This window comes from Oculina patagonica, chromosome 1 (assembly GCF_052425735.1).
Source record: "Oculina patagonica isolate OP01 chromosome 1, crgOcupat, whole genome shotgun sequence".
NCBI lineage: Eukaryota > Metazoa > Cnidaria > Anthozoa > Scleractinia > Oculinidae > Oculina > Oculina patagonica.
This window is the reverse complement of record NC_135758.1, coordinates 26,578,449-26,595,454: the sequence shown is the minus strand read 5'-3', so window position 1 is coordinate 26,595,454 and position 17,006 is coordinate 26,578,449. Positions and strand designations below refer to the sequence as shown.

The 17,006-nt window shown below is 38.5% G+C and overlaps 1 protein-coding gene across 1 annotated transcript in view; it reads left to right on the top strand.

Moving 5' to 3' along the window:
• Window positions 1-17,006, top strand: part of LOC144646039 (uncharacterized) — a 30,582-nt gene that overhangs the window by 12,333 nt on the left and 1,243 nt on the right. The window contains exons 17-35 of the mRNA XM_078505564.1: window positions 941-985; window positions 1,791-2,174; window positions 2,674-2,697; window positions 3,039-3,062; window positions 3,431-3,793; window positions 4,060-4,086; window positions 4,368-4,391; window positions 5,959-6,342; window positions 6,652-6,675; window positions 11,272-11,295; window positions 12,372-12,404; window positions 12,933-12,956; window positions 13,305-13,328; window positions 13,653-14,015; window positions 14,301-14,330; window positions 14,644-14,667; window positions 15,172-15,195; window positions 16,026-16,058; window positions 16,619-17,002. Coding sequence (XP_078361690.1) covers window positions 941-985; window positions 1,791-2,174; window positions 2,674-2,697; window positions 3,039-3,062; window positions 3,431-3,793; window positions 4,060-4,086; window positions 4,368-4,391; window positions 5,959-6,342; window positions 6,652-6,675; window positions 11,272-11,295; window positions 12,372-12,404; window positions 12,933-12,956; window positions 13,305-13,328; window positions 13,653-14,015; window positions 14,301-14,330; window positions 14,644-14,667; window positions 15,172-15,195; window positions 16,026-16,058; window positions 16,619-17,002 — 2,262 coding nt within the window. The remainder of the gene's footprint in view (window positions 1-940; window positions 986-1,790; window positions 2,175-2,673; window positions 2,698-3,038; window positions 3,063-3,430; window positions 3,794-4,059; window positions 4,087-4,367; window positions 4,392-5,958; window positions 6,343-6,651; window positions 6,676-11,271; window positions 11,296-12,371; window positions 12,405-12,932; window positions 12,957-13,304; window positions 13,329-13,652; window positions 14,016-14,300; window positions 14,331-14,643; window positions 14,668-15,171; window positions 15,196-16,025; window positions 16,059-16,618; window positions 17,003-17,006) is intronic.

Here is a 17,006-nt window from a genome sequence, read left to right as displayed (position 1 = left end):
TTGGGGCCGAATTACACTTTGCCATACACGAGAAGCTTACGACAGGCGTGGGACGTAACTAAGGACCATTAACAAGCGCCCGACTCTGCCGTAAGGACAGAGGCAGGTTGATTTACGAGAGGCAATTCGCGCGTTTACAAAAAGCGCGTAAAAAAATAAATTCGTGTAAAACTCATAAGTACATCGTTATAAAAGTGCAACGTATCCATCTTGCAAAGGGAAAGATAGGTGGGAATAAAAGACGAGAATACAAGTGTGTTGTCCATTGAACCGGTTACTAGTCCCCATCATAAGTTCTGTCCATTTCGGGTCATTGCAGAATTTACAGTACAATCGAATCACATACGACTTTACTTTGTAAGAATATGTACATGACATATTTTTACAAATAACAACTATAAAGTACTTTCAGCTAATCAGTGTGTATGCTTTCTTTAGGCTGGTGTTTAAAAAACACGATCGCATATTTTTTCATGGTCAACACCTTCATATACCATAGAAATAATGCCAAAATAACTCGAGTGAAACCACGTTCAGTGTACATGTTTCAAAATGCAATTCTTCTTCTTCTTTTTTTTCTTTTATTTGCTTGTTCGTTCGTTTTTTTTTTTCTACCAGCTATTTTCAATTCAATGCATGTTATTTCATTCAGTGCGTATTATTCTTATTATTATTATTATTATTATTATTATTATTATTATTATTATTTTTTTTTTTTTTTTTTTTTTTTTTTTTTTTTTTTTTTTTTTTGCTTTTCCACTATATTTGAACGTACCTTTTAAGTTTGCTTTAATTGAAGTGTATTTTCTTGTACAGAGCCTGGAAATCGAATTAGATCACAACCTTTCAATTTGATTAGATAAAAAAACGTGGAAGAAAAGCAAACTTTATTTTGTTATACCACTGTAAGAATAAATGGTTACTTTATATTTCCCTTCAGTGCCTCCAACTACAACGCCAAGCATAACACCGACAACTCCTACAGGTAAGCATTGGTCAACCTATATATCTCTAGTGTCGATACCAGTGTGAATTACGTTAAAGGCAAACAATATACGATTGCATGTAACTCATTATCATACATGTAAAACAAATGCATGTTACTCATCGAGCACAAGCGATCATGTAGAAGACTGTCATTTATTTTTCTCATTTGCGCCAAGCCTTACTTCTTTCCAAACTTAACGATGACTTGCCGAAAGCCTTGCTATTGTCCTCATGCGCATATGATCTATTTTTCATCTTTTGTTAAAATTTGGTCGCAAAAGATTAATTTTCTTAGACAAAATCACTAGCAATAGTAAAGAACTCGCCAAGCAAGAGATCATTGTCCCCATTTATAATAAAGACCCCCCCCCCCCCCCTAAAAATATTAATGGAAGACGACTTTAAATTAAGCAGACATGGGTATGTAGTGAACTCCACGCCAAGGCTAACTAAAACAAATTTTAGGTGTAACTGAGTAACAACTGACTTCGCAATATTCGTCAATCTGATCCTCGACTCTTGTCGCTCAGTTTCGTTTTTATTATGTATTTTACTTTGCTTTTCTTCCCTCGGAATACCAACATCATCATTAGTTTAAACAAAAAAACTAAATTCGACAACTATCAGTCAACCAAAACATGCTTATTTTGGGTGATCTTATTTAAGGGAAAGAATAAAGAATATGGCTGACTGAGGTTCTGTTCGCCAAAAGCATATAACCATAATGTCGAATGTTGGTTGTAAGGTAGGGATCCACCATATGAAAAAGTAAAATAATTGTGTTCAATTTATCCAACGACCAGATCACGAGTGCAGCTGCTACCAAATTCTTCAAGAGCCAGATCGCTCACACGCATACGACTATAGAAAAGTCCAAGGTGGTCGCCCCAAGTGTGACGATTTATTGCAGACCAAGTGGTACCGGTTTGTCGGCTTGGCGGGAGATCGAATGCCAGACGAGTGTGTTCCTTCATATCATTGCGGAACCCTTGCCGCGGGTTGGCTTCGAGGAGGACATCCGACAGTCCGTGATGGTGTGGTATCGAGAACAGTATGCTATAGCTGGGCTAACAACTGCTGCTGGAGGAGTAATAACATCCTAGTAAGAAACTGTGGCAGTTTCGTCGTCTACAGGTTGCAGAAACCTCCTGGTTGCTATTATCGTTACTGTGGTGTTGGATACACACGTAAGAAACATTTTATTTTTTTTTTGAGTAGTAGTGACAAAACCTTGTATGTTAAGGACTTACATCTAGTTATCTGAAAATAACCAGCGAAACCACCTTTATCGAGTAATGTTTTGAAGAAATGTTTAGAAGTCGCCCGGTTCGGGTAGCCTACCTTGTTATATCAGACTTGACGTGCCTTATACATGTGACAAAGTTCTACTGAATGCCAGTTACCCTTCAAAGTGACTACGTCAACAAATAGCTGATATTGAATAATTGCTAATAAAACATGAAGTAGTACCTCATACAAATTGACCTCTTACTAGGTATTACTTAAATTAAGAAAAGAATAACTTCTCATGGTTTACATACTTGTTTTCTGTTCTAAGAATAACCCACCATTATTTGCCAAACAATTCATCCTTGATACAATTATGGAAGCAAACTTTTCGCTCTGCAAAGAGCGAAAAGACCTTCATCGTATGGTCTAACTAACTTAAAGTTACCTTTTTTCCAGTGCAAACCCCTACTCCAACTCAAGGTAAGCGATGCATAGAAATAAAAATGCATGGGATGTAATAAAACATGTATTTTATTTAATCAATTTATAAGGAAATGGCCCGGGTCACTTTGCACCTCTTTGTTTATACTGTTATAACTGATTCTAGTTTTTCGTGTATTTTTTCGTTTATCACCGTCGTCGTCGTCGTCGTTAATTTTGTTGTTTTTAACTCGTCCTTTACTTAGAGTGTATAGTTTCAAAACTTGTCAAAGTATTAACCACGTTCTCCTGTTGTGTTTCTTAATCTCATTGTTTAATTAGGAGTGCATATATTCATATCTTAACGAAGTATTAAACACAGTTTCTTTTTCTTTTTTCAGTACCAACCCCTACTCCAACACAAGGTAAATGATCCGCTGAAAATAAATAAAGTTCAATCATTGCTCAGAATATTTTTATTTTATTTTTCGTATTTATTTTTCCATAGAAATAAACTGAGCACAAATGACCATGATATTTCGTAATTTTAACAAACAATTATTTACAATGCCAGATATGTGTGACATCAGGAGAATAACGAATCCTTCGTATTAAATTCTCCCAAATTAAGGGTGGCAAAACATTCAATTTTTATTCAGCGATATTATTTTTCTACACTTTTTGTGTGCAAATAGTCAGATTGAAACTTAAGACAGAAACAAGCTGAAAATATTGCAATACACTATCATCTCTGCAATACCTAAACGTCTAATCGTTTTATCATTCATTTCAGAATGTTCGAATTACACGGTCCTGAGTGACTTTGACCGTGCCAAAGTTTACAAGGGAGTAGTTAACAAATGCGACAGATCTCTGTCGAAGGGCTGGTATAGGTTTATGGGATATGCTGGTTTGGAGATACCTGACGCATGTGTGGCTAAACAACGGTGTGGTACGATTGCACCAGGTTGGCTAAGTGGCGGACATCCTACAGTGGCACAAGGGGCTGTCCAACGCAGAGTGTGTTTCCATTGGTCCTCTAGTTGTTGTTATTGGTCTACCAGCATCCGGGTTCGTAACTGTGGAGCTTTCTACGTGTACGAGCTGCCCCCGACGCCTTACTGCAATTTGCGTTACTGTGGCGACGGCGAGCGAGGTATCATTATACAATAATCTTTATTTGCTGTACATGTAAAACTCAATTAATGAAACGTCGTTGAAGGCTTCCATTTCTCTGTAAAGAATAATTCACGATAATTTGCCAAGGCAATTCACGTTAAATACGATTTTGGAAGCAAAATTTTCGCTCTACAAAGAGCAATTCGATATTGTTTAAAAAAGAAATTGTGAAACGTTTTAGCTATTTTCTTCACTTTCATCATTCAGTGTAACTAACTTATATTTACTTGTTTTCTTTTTAAGTGCCGCCAACCCTTCCTCCAACTCAAGGTAAGCGATGCGCCGAAATGAAAATGTATGGGATGTAATAAGGCGTGTATAGAAACCATTTATTCATTTAATTTATTTATAAAGAAATGGGTTACTCCCCACATCTACTTGTGAACTCATATATAAAGTTCTGCTTCAAGGTTTTCGTTTTTTGTTTATCTTCAACATCGTCGACACTGTTGTCTTTCTTGTTTTTATCTCGTCATGATCATTTAGTTTGGAGTGTATTTTTTATATCTTCTCTAAGTATTAACCATCTATTTTTTTTTCCCCTTTTTCAGTAACAACCCCTACTCCAACAAAAGGTGAGCGATGTGCTATTCTGAAAATAATTAGAATAAAATAATGCACAGTTCAGAATGTTTTGATTATATTTGTCTTTATTTCCATGGAAATAAACAGAGCTTAAATGAACATGATTTTTCTTAATTTTCCCGCACAATTTTTACAATCACACTGACTAAGGATGACAGATCGGTTTCTGCCGAAACACGTCTGTAAAACTTAATGTTGTGTTTAAAATAAAACCCCATTTACACGCGCAAAAAAATCGGCACGGCACAGCAAATTTTCGGCACCGTGACCAAACCATTTCGGCACGGCACTACCCATTTACACGACCAAAACAAGAAAGTTTTCTCCCGCTAGGCACGGTACCAATTTTTATATCGGCACCCCTACTTTCCATCGGTTTCCTTGCCGAGAAATGGCAGGAAAATGTTTTGCTGTGATTGTTCATCGTGCTTTCAGTGCAAAACGCGAATTTTATCGTAAAGGAACGAGTTGTCGACCATTCAACATATCGAAGAGTGTTCAGGGGCAAAACAAATCGACATCTGAAAGGAGTTGACGAAATCAGAAGAAGAAGATTGAAAAATAAATAAATGCAGTGATGGTGGAAGTAGCTTTCACACGGCGATTTTTTTAGAGCGGGAGCTTTCTCTTACCATCTGCCTCGGTGGCATTCTCATCTCATCAGAACTTCTCTTTTTGTACTCTTTTCGCCGACCACGTGACTAAAAGAAACGAAGTCTCTTGGGGCGAGAATGACGCAGTGGCCGCCATTTTCGTGGAAACAACGCATGCGTCACACTTGTTTTCGGCACGGTGCCTCGATTTACCCGTTCCGAGACTACCTCCTTGAGGTAGTCTTGGCACCCCCAAAACATTGGGCACTGGTGCCACATTTGTTTTGGGACCGGTACGTTTACACGTCGATAATTGGGAGCGCCGTGCCCAAAAATTGTCAGCACGGTGCCAAAAATTTGCCGTGCCGTGCCGATTTTTTTGCGCGTGTAAATGGGGTTTAAGCTTGTATATAGTATCCGTCGCAGCCGCTATTTTGGAGCGTTGCGTGACATCTCAAATAGAGGCTGCAAAGGATACTACTTGCATAGAAACCCTTCATTCACTAGCTTAATAACATTATAAGGAATTGGACCACTGTCCACCTCTACGTGTTTACTGGTAATTTGAATTTTTCTTAGCCAATCAGAACTGAATAATTCTTCAATACTATTTTAGACATCAACAACCCATGCATAGTGAACAAACCGTATGTGTCGTAAAGTACTGAAAGTTCACGACAAGTAACATTCTATTTCCTCACTGTAACTAACGTACGAGTGCTTCCGCTAAAAAACATAATCCGTGAGGCAGATCGCTCCCAGGACTACTGTGTTCCTTCATATAAAGGTTTAACTAGGCAAGATAATTTTAGTCTTTAGTCACTTTAAAGAAGTTATAACATAAACCTCTCCTTCTAGCTTTAAAGTCAGTACCTCTAGACTGATCGACTGTTTATACTATCCTACCAAAAGCGAGGTCATCAATTTGTTTTGTTTTTTTTTAATTGATTCTCATTGCAACCAGCTTACGAGTGCAGCCGCTATGTACTTCTCCATGAGGCCGATCGGTCACAGGCATACGACTATCGACAAGTCCCAGGTGCTCGTCCTATCTGTGACAACTCACTCCCAATCGGTTGGTACAGATTTCTTGGCCCGGCGGGAGATCGAATGCCAGGCACGTGTGTTCCTTCATATCGCTGCGGTACCCATGCGGCAGGTTGGCTTCGAGGAGGACATCCGACCGTGCGCGATGGAGTGGTGTCAAGAACAGTCTGTTATCACTGGGTCAACAACTGCTGCTGGAGGAGTAATAACATTCAAGTGAGAAACTGCGGTTATTTCTTCGTGTACAGGTTACAGAGGCCTCCAACATGCTATGTTCGTTACTGTGGTGTTGGATATACACGTAAGAAATTTTACTGTTTGTTATTAAAATAGTACTGAGTAAACGACAGTATGAGACTGTTCGATTTTAATGAAGTTTATCTATTTTCAAAAGGAAAATCGTTCTGTTTTCCTTCTATCGCAGTTGTTGTAATGGTTTTGAAAAAGCCGCCTTTATGGCAAAATGGAAAGGCCAATCGACGTGACATATTAGTTCGCGTTGACCAGCCCAACTTTACACGGCAGATAATACCACATGATCGCCCTCTTTATTTCGAAAAGATTGCAGTTTCAAATGATATTAAATATAAAAACCTTATTTCCTTTTCAGCACCAACCACAAGTCCAACACCAGGTAAGCAATACACTGCAATGAGAGACATTTGCTACTTATTAACTGCACTGCGCAGTTCTTGCTCTGCGCGTCCTTTTTTTTTAAACTGCGCTGCGCAGTTCTTGCTCTGCACGTCTTTTTTTTTTAACTGCGCTGCGCAGTTCTTGCTCTGCACGTCCTTTTTTTTTTTTTTTTTTTTTTTTTTAACTGCGCTGCGCAGTTCTTGCTCTGCACGTCCTTTTTTTTTTTTTTTTTCTCAGTGACCAGACTGATGCCCCCGCTCGGCCAGGCTGGGGTCACGCAAGGTTTAAAAGCTAGAAAACACTTACTAATGGGAAATTTTCAAATGCTTTGGTCTTAATGAGCATGTTTAGCGTGAGATGTCCGATTTTGAAGCGTTTTATTCAAACAAAATTCTAAATTTTCATGCCTCGAAAGAAAAATATATTTCAGAGGGCCAGAATCTGTGAATAAATACCATTACGTTGGTGTTAAAGAATGTGCTGACATGACAAGTTTCACTTTCTATCGGCTAGACATCGAGTCACGTAATGTAAAGGGAATCCTTTGGTCTTTACTTAACAAATATATTGTGAAGTATTTCTCTCTTTAGTGTAATCTATTTTTTGGCTGTACCATTGAAAGGATTTTAGAGATATGAAGAAAAATTCCCTTCACAAAAATGCCCTGACTTGTAACGCTTACGTCATTGGGTAGGCTAGGGAAATTCCCAATACCATTACGTTGTTGTCAAAGAATGTGCTAGCTGACATGACAACTCTCACTTTGACAACTTTGCGTATCCTCTGATTTTTTTTCCTTTTTTGTCTTTACAAAGACTGTTAAGTGTGAATTATTCGATTTTGAAGCGTTTGACTCATGGAAAATGATAAATTTCCACGCTTTCAAAGAGAAATATAATTTAGCGGGACAGAATCTGTGAATAACTACAAATACGTTGGTGTAAAAGAATGTGCTGATATGACAAGTGTCACTTTCGATCGGCTAGACCTCGAGTCACGTAATTTTTCAAAGCTATTATCAGCTACCTTTTAAATCTTTGCGAAGCCATTAATCTTTACTTACAAAATTCAGTGTGAAGTACTTTGAAGCGTTTGAATCGAAGAAAATACTAAAATTTCACGCTTTAAATAAATACGCTTTAGCGGGCAAGAATTTACATTTATTTACATTACGTTTGTGTTCTGGAATGTGCTGGCGTTAACAAATTTTTACTTTCACAAGGCCCTGATCGGCAAGAATCACGCAATGCTCTGAAAGGTTTAAATCTGCTACAAACGGAAACTAAACAAATCCTCTGGTCTAAACTTAGCATGTTAAGTGTGAAATATATGGATTTTTTAGCGTTATTTATTTTTGGAGCTGTGTCATCTATAGGATTTCTGAAATCTGATGAAAAACCACTGAGACAAACATGCCCTGACTTGCAAGGGTTACGTCATTCGTAAATTAATTCCCCGGGGAATTCTCATTCAGCAAAACACAGGTCTAGTGTTCTTCTCAAATTTGATTTAATTATTTGCTCCAATATAATATTCCATTTTCGGAGCTGGTTATTCAATCTTTAAACGGTAATTCAAGACAACACTGGATGCTGATTTAAAAGATTTTTTTGTTTCACGGATCGGGATCGTGGGAATTAAATTTGGCCGCCATTAGCATATAAGAAAAATGTTTTTAAATTTCGGATGGAACTAGTCAACCATGAAATGTCACGCAAGGTGTTTTCTTACCATCTTGTTTGTTAGTCTCAACATTGTTCGACGCAGGTAAAGGGGATAAGGCGAGGGAGGTGCATTTTTTGTTCCCCCCACATGGCTCCCCTAAAGTGCTCACGAGACCAGCGCAGTTGTAAGCTCTAAGAGCTCTTGTTTTTTCTCAGTGACCAGACTGATGCCCCCGCTCGGCCAGTCTGGGGTCACGCAAGGTTTAAAAGCTAGAAAACACTTACTAATGGGAAATTTTCAAATGCTTTGGTCTTAATAAGCATGTTTAGCGTGAGATGTCCGATTTTGAAGCGCTTTATTCAAACGAAATTCTACATTTTCATGCGTCGAAAGAAAAATATATTTCAGCGGGCCATTTACGTTGGTCACTTTCGATCGGCTTGACCTCGAGTCACGTAATTTTTCAAAGCTATTATCAGCAGCTACCTTTCAAATCTTTGCGAATCCATTAATCTTTACTTACAAAATTCAGTGTGAAGTATTTTGAAGATACTAAAATTTACACTTTAAAAAAAATACGCTTTAGCGGGCAAGAATTTACATTTATTTACATTACGTTTGTGTCCTGGAATGTGCTGGCGTTAGCAAATTTTTACTTTCACAAGGCGCTGATCGGCAAGAATCACGCAATGCTCTGAAAGCTTTTAATCTGCTACAAACGAAAACTAAACAAATCCTCTGGTCTAAACTTAGCATGTTAAGTGTGAAATGTTCGACTTTTTAGCGTTATTTATTTTTGGAGCTGTGTCATCTAGAAGATTTCTGAAATCTGATGGAAAACCACTGAGACAAACATGCCCTGACTTGCAAGGGTTACGTCTTTGGTAAATTACTTCCCCAGGGAATTCCCATTCAGCAAAACACAGGTCTAGTGTTCTTCTCAAATTTGATTTAATTATTTGCTCCAATATTCCATTTCCGGAGCTTGTTATTCAATCTTTAAACGGTAATTCAATGCAACACTGGATGCTGATTTAAAAGATTTTTTTGTTTCACGGATCAGGATCGTGGGAATTAAATTTGGCCACCATTAGCATATGAGAAAAAAATTTAATTTCGGATGGAACTAGGCAACCATGAAATGTCACGCAAGGTGTTTTCTTACCATCTTGTTTGTCAGTCGCAACATTGTTCGACGCAGGTAAAGGGGGTAGGGGGGCGGTGCATTTTTTGTCCCCCCCCCCCCCCTCACATGGCTTCCCTAAAGTGCTCACGAGACCAGCGCAGTTGTAAGCTCTAAGAGCTCTTGTTTTTTCTCAGTGACCAGACTGATGCCCCCGCTCGGCCAGGCTGGGGTCACGCAAGGTTTAAAAGCTAGAAAACACTTACTAATGGGAAATTTTCAAATGCTTTGGTCTTAATAAGCATGTTTAGCATGGGATGTCCGATTTTGAAGCGTTTTATTCAAAGAGAGTTCTAAATTTTCATGCGTCGAAAGAAGAATATATTTGAGCGGGCCAGAATCTGTGAATAAATACCATTACGTTGGTGTAAACAAATGTGCTGACATGACAAGTTTCACTTTCGAAAGGCTAGACCTCGAGTCACGTAATTTTTCAAAGCTATTATCAGCTACCTTTCAAATCTTTGCGAATCCATTAATCTTTATTTACAAAATTCAGTGTGAAGTATTTTGAAGCGTTTGAATCGAAGAAAATACTAAAATTTCACGCTTGAAATAAATACGCTTTAGCGGGCAAGAATTTACATTTATTTTCATTACGTTTGTGTCCTGGAATGTGCTGGCGTTGGCAAGTTTCACTTTCACAAGGACGATCGGCAAGAGTCACGCAATGCTCTGAAAGCTTTAAATCTGCTTCAAATGGAAACTAAACAAATCCTCTGGTCTTAACCAAAGTGTGAAATGTTCGACTTTTTAGCGTTATGTATTTTTGGAGTTGTGTCATCTAGAGGATTTCTGAAATCTGAAGGAAAACCACTGAGACAAACATGCCCTGACTTGCAAGGTTGACGTCATTAGTAAAATAATTCCCCGGGGAATTCCCATTCAGCAAAAAGCATCTCTAGTGTTCTTCTTAAATTTGATTTCATTATTTGCTCCAATATTCCATTTTCGGAGCGAGTTATTCAATCTTTAAACGGAAATTCAATACAACACTGGATGCTGATTTAAAAGATTTGTTCGTTTCACGGATCAGGATCGTGGGAATTAAATTTGGCCACCATTAGCATATAAGAAAAATGTTTAATTTCGGATGGAACTTGTCAACCATGAAATGTCACGCAAGGTGTTTTGTTACCATCTTGTTTGTCAGTCGCAACATTGTTCGACGCAGGTAAAGGGGATAACGGGGGGGGGGGGGTGCATTTTTTTGTTCCCCCCAAATGGCTCCCCTAAAGTGCTCACGAGACCAGCGCAGTTGTAAGCTCTAAGAGCTCTTGTTTATTCTCTTTTAGCCCTGTCAACAATAGCTGTGATATTAGTTGTTTAGTTTACCTTAAAAAATATTTACAAAAAATATTGATCATCCGTTGATGATGTTATAAGTTATGGTCCTTTGAAGCGGATTTGTCAGCTGACCAAACAGCTTGAACTTCATATTAAGCTGACCAATCAGCTTCAATGGACCAGAATGACAACAACACTTGTCTCTGAGGATAACTTCAGTTCAGGTTATTGAACGTCAGTTACCATCGGCGAATCTTCTCAGAACTATACTTTCACCCGGACGATCAAACCATATGAACTTAGTTTTGGTTCTCAATTCAGTCGCTTTCTTTACAGAGGAATGGCCCTCTCTAAACTGCTTTTTAATTGGTCATCCTTGCAATTTTTTTCCCTGTTCCGTTTACCTTAAACGAATCGTACATCTTATCTACTTGTTTATCAATCTTATTTGTTTTACAGTAACAACCACGACTCCACCTCCAGGTAAGGAATGGCCAGAAATGAAAATATATACAGTCGAAGCTCTCATAAGCGGACACCCTCGGGACGCGAAAAAAGTGTCCGCAACTGGAGCTGGCCGCTTACGAGAATGGTTAATTTCTTGTAAGCGGCCACTAGAGGTGTAGGGGATAAATGGCCGCTTACGGGAGCTTGCCCAGCTAACATAATGGTAATATGCATGTTAGTGGTGTTTCGAAATGTAACCCGACGTGGATGACGACAAAACAAACACTGAAATATGGTACTGTAATTACAGTAAAATCATTGCGACGAACGGCGATATGAAGTTGATTGATTAATACAACATACAGAGGTTTTTTATATGATTTTCTTTGCGGTGTCCGCTTACGGGAGCTTAAAAAGAAAGAAAAAGTCTAAGTCGTAATCTCGGAAAGTGTCCGCGGCCGCTTACGGGAATGTCCGCTTACGAGAATGTAAAAATACAGAGTTTGTATGGGAGTAAAAACGGGGTTTCTAACAAGATGGCCGTAAGTAGAGCTGTCCGCTTACGAGAGTGTCCGTTAAGAGTGCTTCGACTGTATTACATTGATTTACTGGTTTATAACACTATCAACCGTGCTTGTTACTCTATTGTATAATTGTCCCCTCAAAAAGTTAACACATTCAGATTTTTAAGTTATCGATGAGTGAAATTGAATTCAAATTCTATCTTCACGCAACCCCCAACCCCCGAAGTTGATTGACCAGTTAAAGCTGACTTATATCAGCTTCACCTGAACAATCAGCTTCAACGGATTTAAACTTATATCATCGACTGACAACAACTTTACACTGGACTCTAAACATGAGTTCCGCAAAGGTTATCGAGCGTCAGTCGCCAACAACAATTCCTTTCAGAAATACTTTCAACCTGACGATCAAATGGTACGAAACCTTTTAATTCCAATTGAGGTAGTTCCTTTAAAGAGGAAAGACCCCATCTAAAGCTCTGTCTGTTGATTGGTACTCCTTGCAGAATAATTTCCTTGTTTCGTTTACCTTAATTAAGCAAATCGTGCATCTTATCTAATTGTTTATAAACCTTATTTGTTCCACAGTAACAACCATGACAACCACGAGTCCACCTTCAGGTAAGGGATGGCCTGGAATGGAAATCTATTACATAATATTAATTGATAGGTTTATAACACTACTTACCATGCCTGTCACTGGATAGTCTAATTGGCCTCTCAATCATGACTGGTTATTGACTTCATATAAGCTACCTTAACCTCCCCCCTCCCCCCAACCCCCACACATGAACCACACCCATGACGTACCCGTACCCTCCAAAGTGGCTACGTCGACAAATAGCTGATATTGAATAATTACTAATAAAACGTGAAGTATTACTTCATACAAATTGACCACTTACTACGTATTACTTGAATTAAGAAAAGAAAAACTTCTCATGGTTTACATACTTGTTTTCTGTTTTAAGAACTACCCACGATTATTTGCCAAAGCAATTCATCCTTGATACGATGATTGTAGCGAAACTTTTCGCTCTGCGAAGAGCAATTCGATATTGTTTTCAAAGAAAAATATTTGAAACTTTTGAGCTGTTTACTAGACCTTAATTATTTAGTCTCACTAACTTATAGTTATCTTTTTTCCAGTGCAAACACCTACTCCGACTCAAGGTAAGCGATGCACCAAAATGAAAATGCATGGGATGTAATAAAACATGTACGGTCCATTATTTCATTTAATTAATGTATAAGGAAATGGGACACTCTGCGCCACTTTGTGTACACTGTTATAACTGCTTCTAGTTTTTCGTGCTTTTTTTGTTTATCATCGCCGTCGTCGTTGTTGTTGTTTTTAATGTTTTTAACTCGTGCTTTACTTAGGAGTGTATAATTTCAAAACTTGTCAAAGTATTAACCACATTTCACTTTTCTCCTGTTGTGTTTCTTAATCTCATTGTTTAATTAGGAGTGCATATATTCATATCTTATCGCAGTATTTACCACAGTTTTCTTTTTCAGTATCAACCCCTACTCCAACACAAGGTGAGTGATGCGCTAAACTGAAAATGAATAGAACACAATAATGCACTGTTCAGATTATTTGTTTAATATTTTACTTATTTTCCAAGGAAATAAACATAGCACAAATGAACTCGTCATGATGAGAAAAACGAACCTTCGTATCACGTTCTCTCAAATTAAGGTTGGGAATAACATTCAATTTAGGCAGAGATATTTTTTTTTTCTACTGTCTGGGTGGAATGGTCAAATGGAAACTTTAGACAAACAAAAAGCTGAGAAAATTGTGATACACCCTTCATCTGCAATTTCTCTACCAGTTTCTAATCGTTTTATCATTCTTTTCAGAATGTTCCAATTACGAGATCCTGAGTGACTTTGACCGTGCAAAAGTTTACAGTGGAGTAGTTAACAAATGTGACAGATCTCTGTCGAAGGGCTGGTATAGGTTTATGGGATATGCTGGTTTGGAGATGCCTGATACATGTGTGCCTAAACGACGATGTGGTACGAATGCGCCAGGTTGGCTGAGTGGCGGACATCCCATAGTGGCACAAGGGGCTGTCCAACGCAGAGTGTGTTTCCATTGGTACTATAGTTGCTGTCGATTGTCAACCAGCATCCGGGTTCGTAACTGTGGTGCTTTCTACGTGTACGAGCTGCCCCCGACGCCTCGATGTAATTTACGTTACTGTGGCGACGGCGAGCGAGGTATCATTATACAATTATCTTTATTTGCTGTACATGTAAAACTCAATTAATGGAACGTCGTTAAAGGCTTCCATTTCGCTGTAAAGAATTGTTATTTTTAATAATAATCCACGATTATTTGCTAAAGTAACTCACGTTTGTTACGATTATGGAAGCAAACTTTTTGCTTCACAAAGAGCAATTCGTACTTGTTTTAAAAGAAACATTTTGTGAAACGTTTTAGCTATTTTCTTCACTTTCATCATTCAGTGTAACTAACTTATATTTACTTGTTCTCTTTTTAAGTGGCGCCAACCGGTGGTGTTGGATATACGCGTAAGAAATTTTACTGTTTATTATAAAAATAGTTCTGAGTAAATTCGACAGTATGAGACTGTTCAATTTTAATGAAGAAGTTTATCTATTTTCAAAAGGAAAATCGTTCTGTTTTCCTGCTATCGCAGTTGTTGTAATGGTTTTGAAATAGCCGCCTTTATTGCAAAATAGAAAGGCCAATTGACGTGACATATTAGTTCGCGTCGACCAGCCCGGCGTTACACGGCAGATAATAAAACCTAATCGCCCTCTTCATTTCGAAAAGATTGCAGTTTTAAATGATATTAAATATAAAAACTTATTTCCTTTTCAGCATCAACCACGAGTCCAACACCAGGTAAGCAATGCACTACAATGAAATACCTTTGCTACCTATTTATTCTCTTTTAGCCCTCTCAACAATAGCTGTGATATTAGTTGTTAAGTTTACCTTAAAAAATATTTACAAAAAATATTGATCATCCGTTAATGATGTTATAAGTTATGGTCCTTTAAAGCGGATTCGTCAGCTGACAAACAGCTTGAACTTCATATTAAGTTGACCAATCAGCTTCAACGGACCAGATGCACAACAACACTTGTCTCTGAGGATGACTTCAGTTCAGGTTATTGAACGTCAGTCACCATCGGCGATTCTTCTCAGAACTATACTTTCACCCAGACGATCAAACCATATGAACTTAGTTTTGTTTCTCAATTCAGTTGCTTCCTGTACAGAGGAATGGCCCTCTCTAAACTGTTTGTTAATTGGTCATCCTTACAATAGTTTTTCCCTGTTTCGTTTACCTTAAACAAATCGTACATCTTGTCTACTTGTTTATCAATATTATTTGTTCCACAGTAACAACCACGACTCCACCTCCAGGTAAGGGATGGCCAGGAATGAAAATATATCACACCGATTTACTGCTTTATAACACTATCAACCGTGCTTGTCGCTCTATTGTATAATTGTCCCCTCAAAAAGTTAACACATTCAGATTTTTAAGTTATTGATGAGTGAAAATTGAATTCAAATTCTATCTTCACCACCCTCAATCCCCGAAGCCGATTGACCAGTTAAAGCTGACTAATATCAGCTTCACCCGAACAATCAACTTTAAAAGATTAAACTTATAATATCACCGACTGACAACAACTTCACCCTGTACTCTAAACATCAGTTCCGCAAAGCTTATCGAACGTCAGTCGCCAACAACAATTCCTTTCAACCGGACGATCAAATGGTACGAAACCTTTTTTTTGCAATTCAGGTAGTTCCTTAAAAGAGGAAAGACCCCATCTAAAGCTCTGTTTGTTGATTGGTACTCCTTGCAGAATAATTTCCTTGTTTCGTTTATCTTAATTAAGCAAACCGTACATCTTATCTAATTAACAATTAGACTACGAGCCCGAGTTTTCTATGAGCAAATAGTCAACGAGGCGCAGCCGAGTTGACTATCGCTCATAGAAAACGAGGGCGAGTAGTCTAATTGTTTTAGTTGAAACGCTAAAGGATTGCAGTCCAAAACCTACAATATTGTGCACTTTAAAGACAAAAATCAAGAAAATTTACCGCTTAAAGAGCTACTCGAGCGCGCGACTGTTTTCTATCGGCGAATAGAAATCAGTGAGAGAACCAATCAGATTCGCGGATTTCCAATAGAACACAGCTGAGTTTCTACTAATTGTTTATAAACCTTATTTGTTCCACAGTAACAACCATGACAACCACGAGTCCACCTTCAGGTAAGGGATGGCCAGGAATGGAAATCCATTACATAACATTAATTGATTGGTTTATAACACTACATACCATGCATGTCACTGGATTGTCTAATTGGTCTCTCAAAATCTTTACAAATTCATATTTACAAGTTATCGATGACTGGTTATTGACTTCATATAAGCTACCTTACCCTACCTACCCCCAACGCCCTACCACTACCCCCCCAACCCCCCCACACATGAACCACACCCATATAAAGAACGTGAAAATGTCTCAAACTATGCACCAAACCCACATTCTTTTACGACTACACGGTTTGAAACACTAACGGGACCAAATAAACCAATTATCTTACATTTAATTTTTTCCCCAAATTGTCTGAAACGTAAGATGAAGTCACAACGAGAACATGAGGCTTTTCTCAACAAGATAATTTCAAAGTTCAACTCAAGTTTTGATTTCAAAGAGGTTATATCAGAAACCTCCACATCTAGCTTTATAGTCAGTGCCTCTCGCCTGGTAGATAAGATCATACCTAAACTGCGGTCATTCATTTGTTGTCGATTCTCACTGTAACCAGGTTATGAGTGTCGCCGCTATAGAGTTCTCCGTGAGGCAGATCGATCACGAGCATACGACTATCGAAATGTCTCAGGTGCTCGTCCTATCTGTGATAATTCATTGCAAACTGGTTGGTACCGATTTCTTGGCCTGGCGGGAGATCGAATGCCAGGCACGTGTGTTCCTTCATACCGCTGCGGTACCCATGCGGCAGGTTGGCTTCGAGGAGGACATCCGACCGTCCGTGATGGAGTGGTGTCGAGAACAGTCTGTTATCACTGGGCTAACAACTGCTGCTGGAGGAGTAATAACATCCAAGTGAGAAACTGCGGTTATTTCTTCGTATACAGGTTACAGAGGCCTTCAGTATGCCATGTTCGTTACTGTGGTGTTGGATATTCACGTAA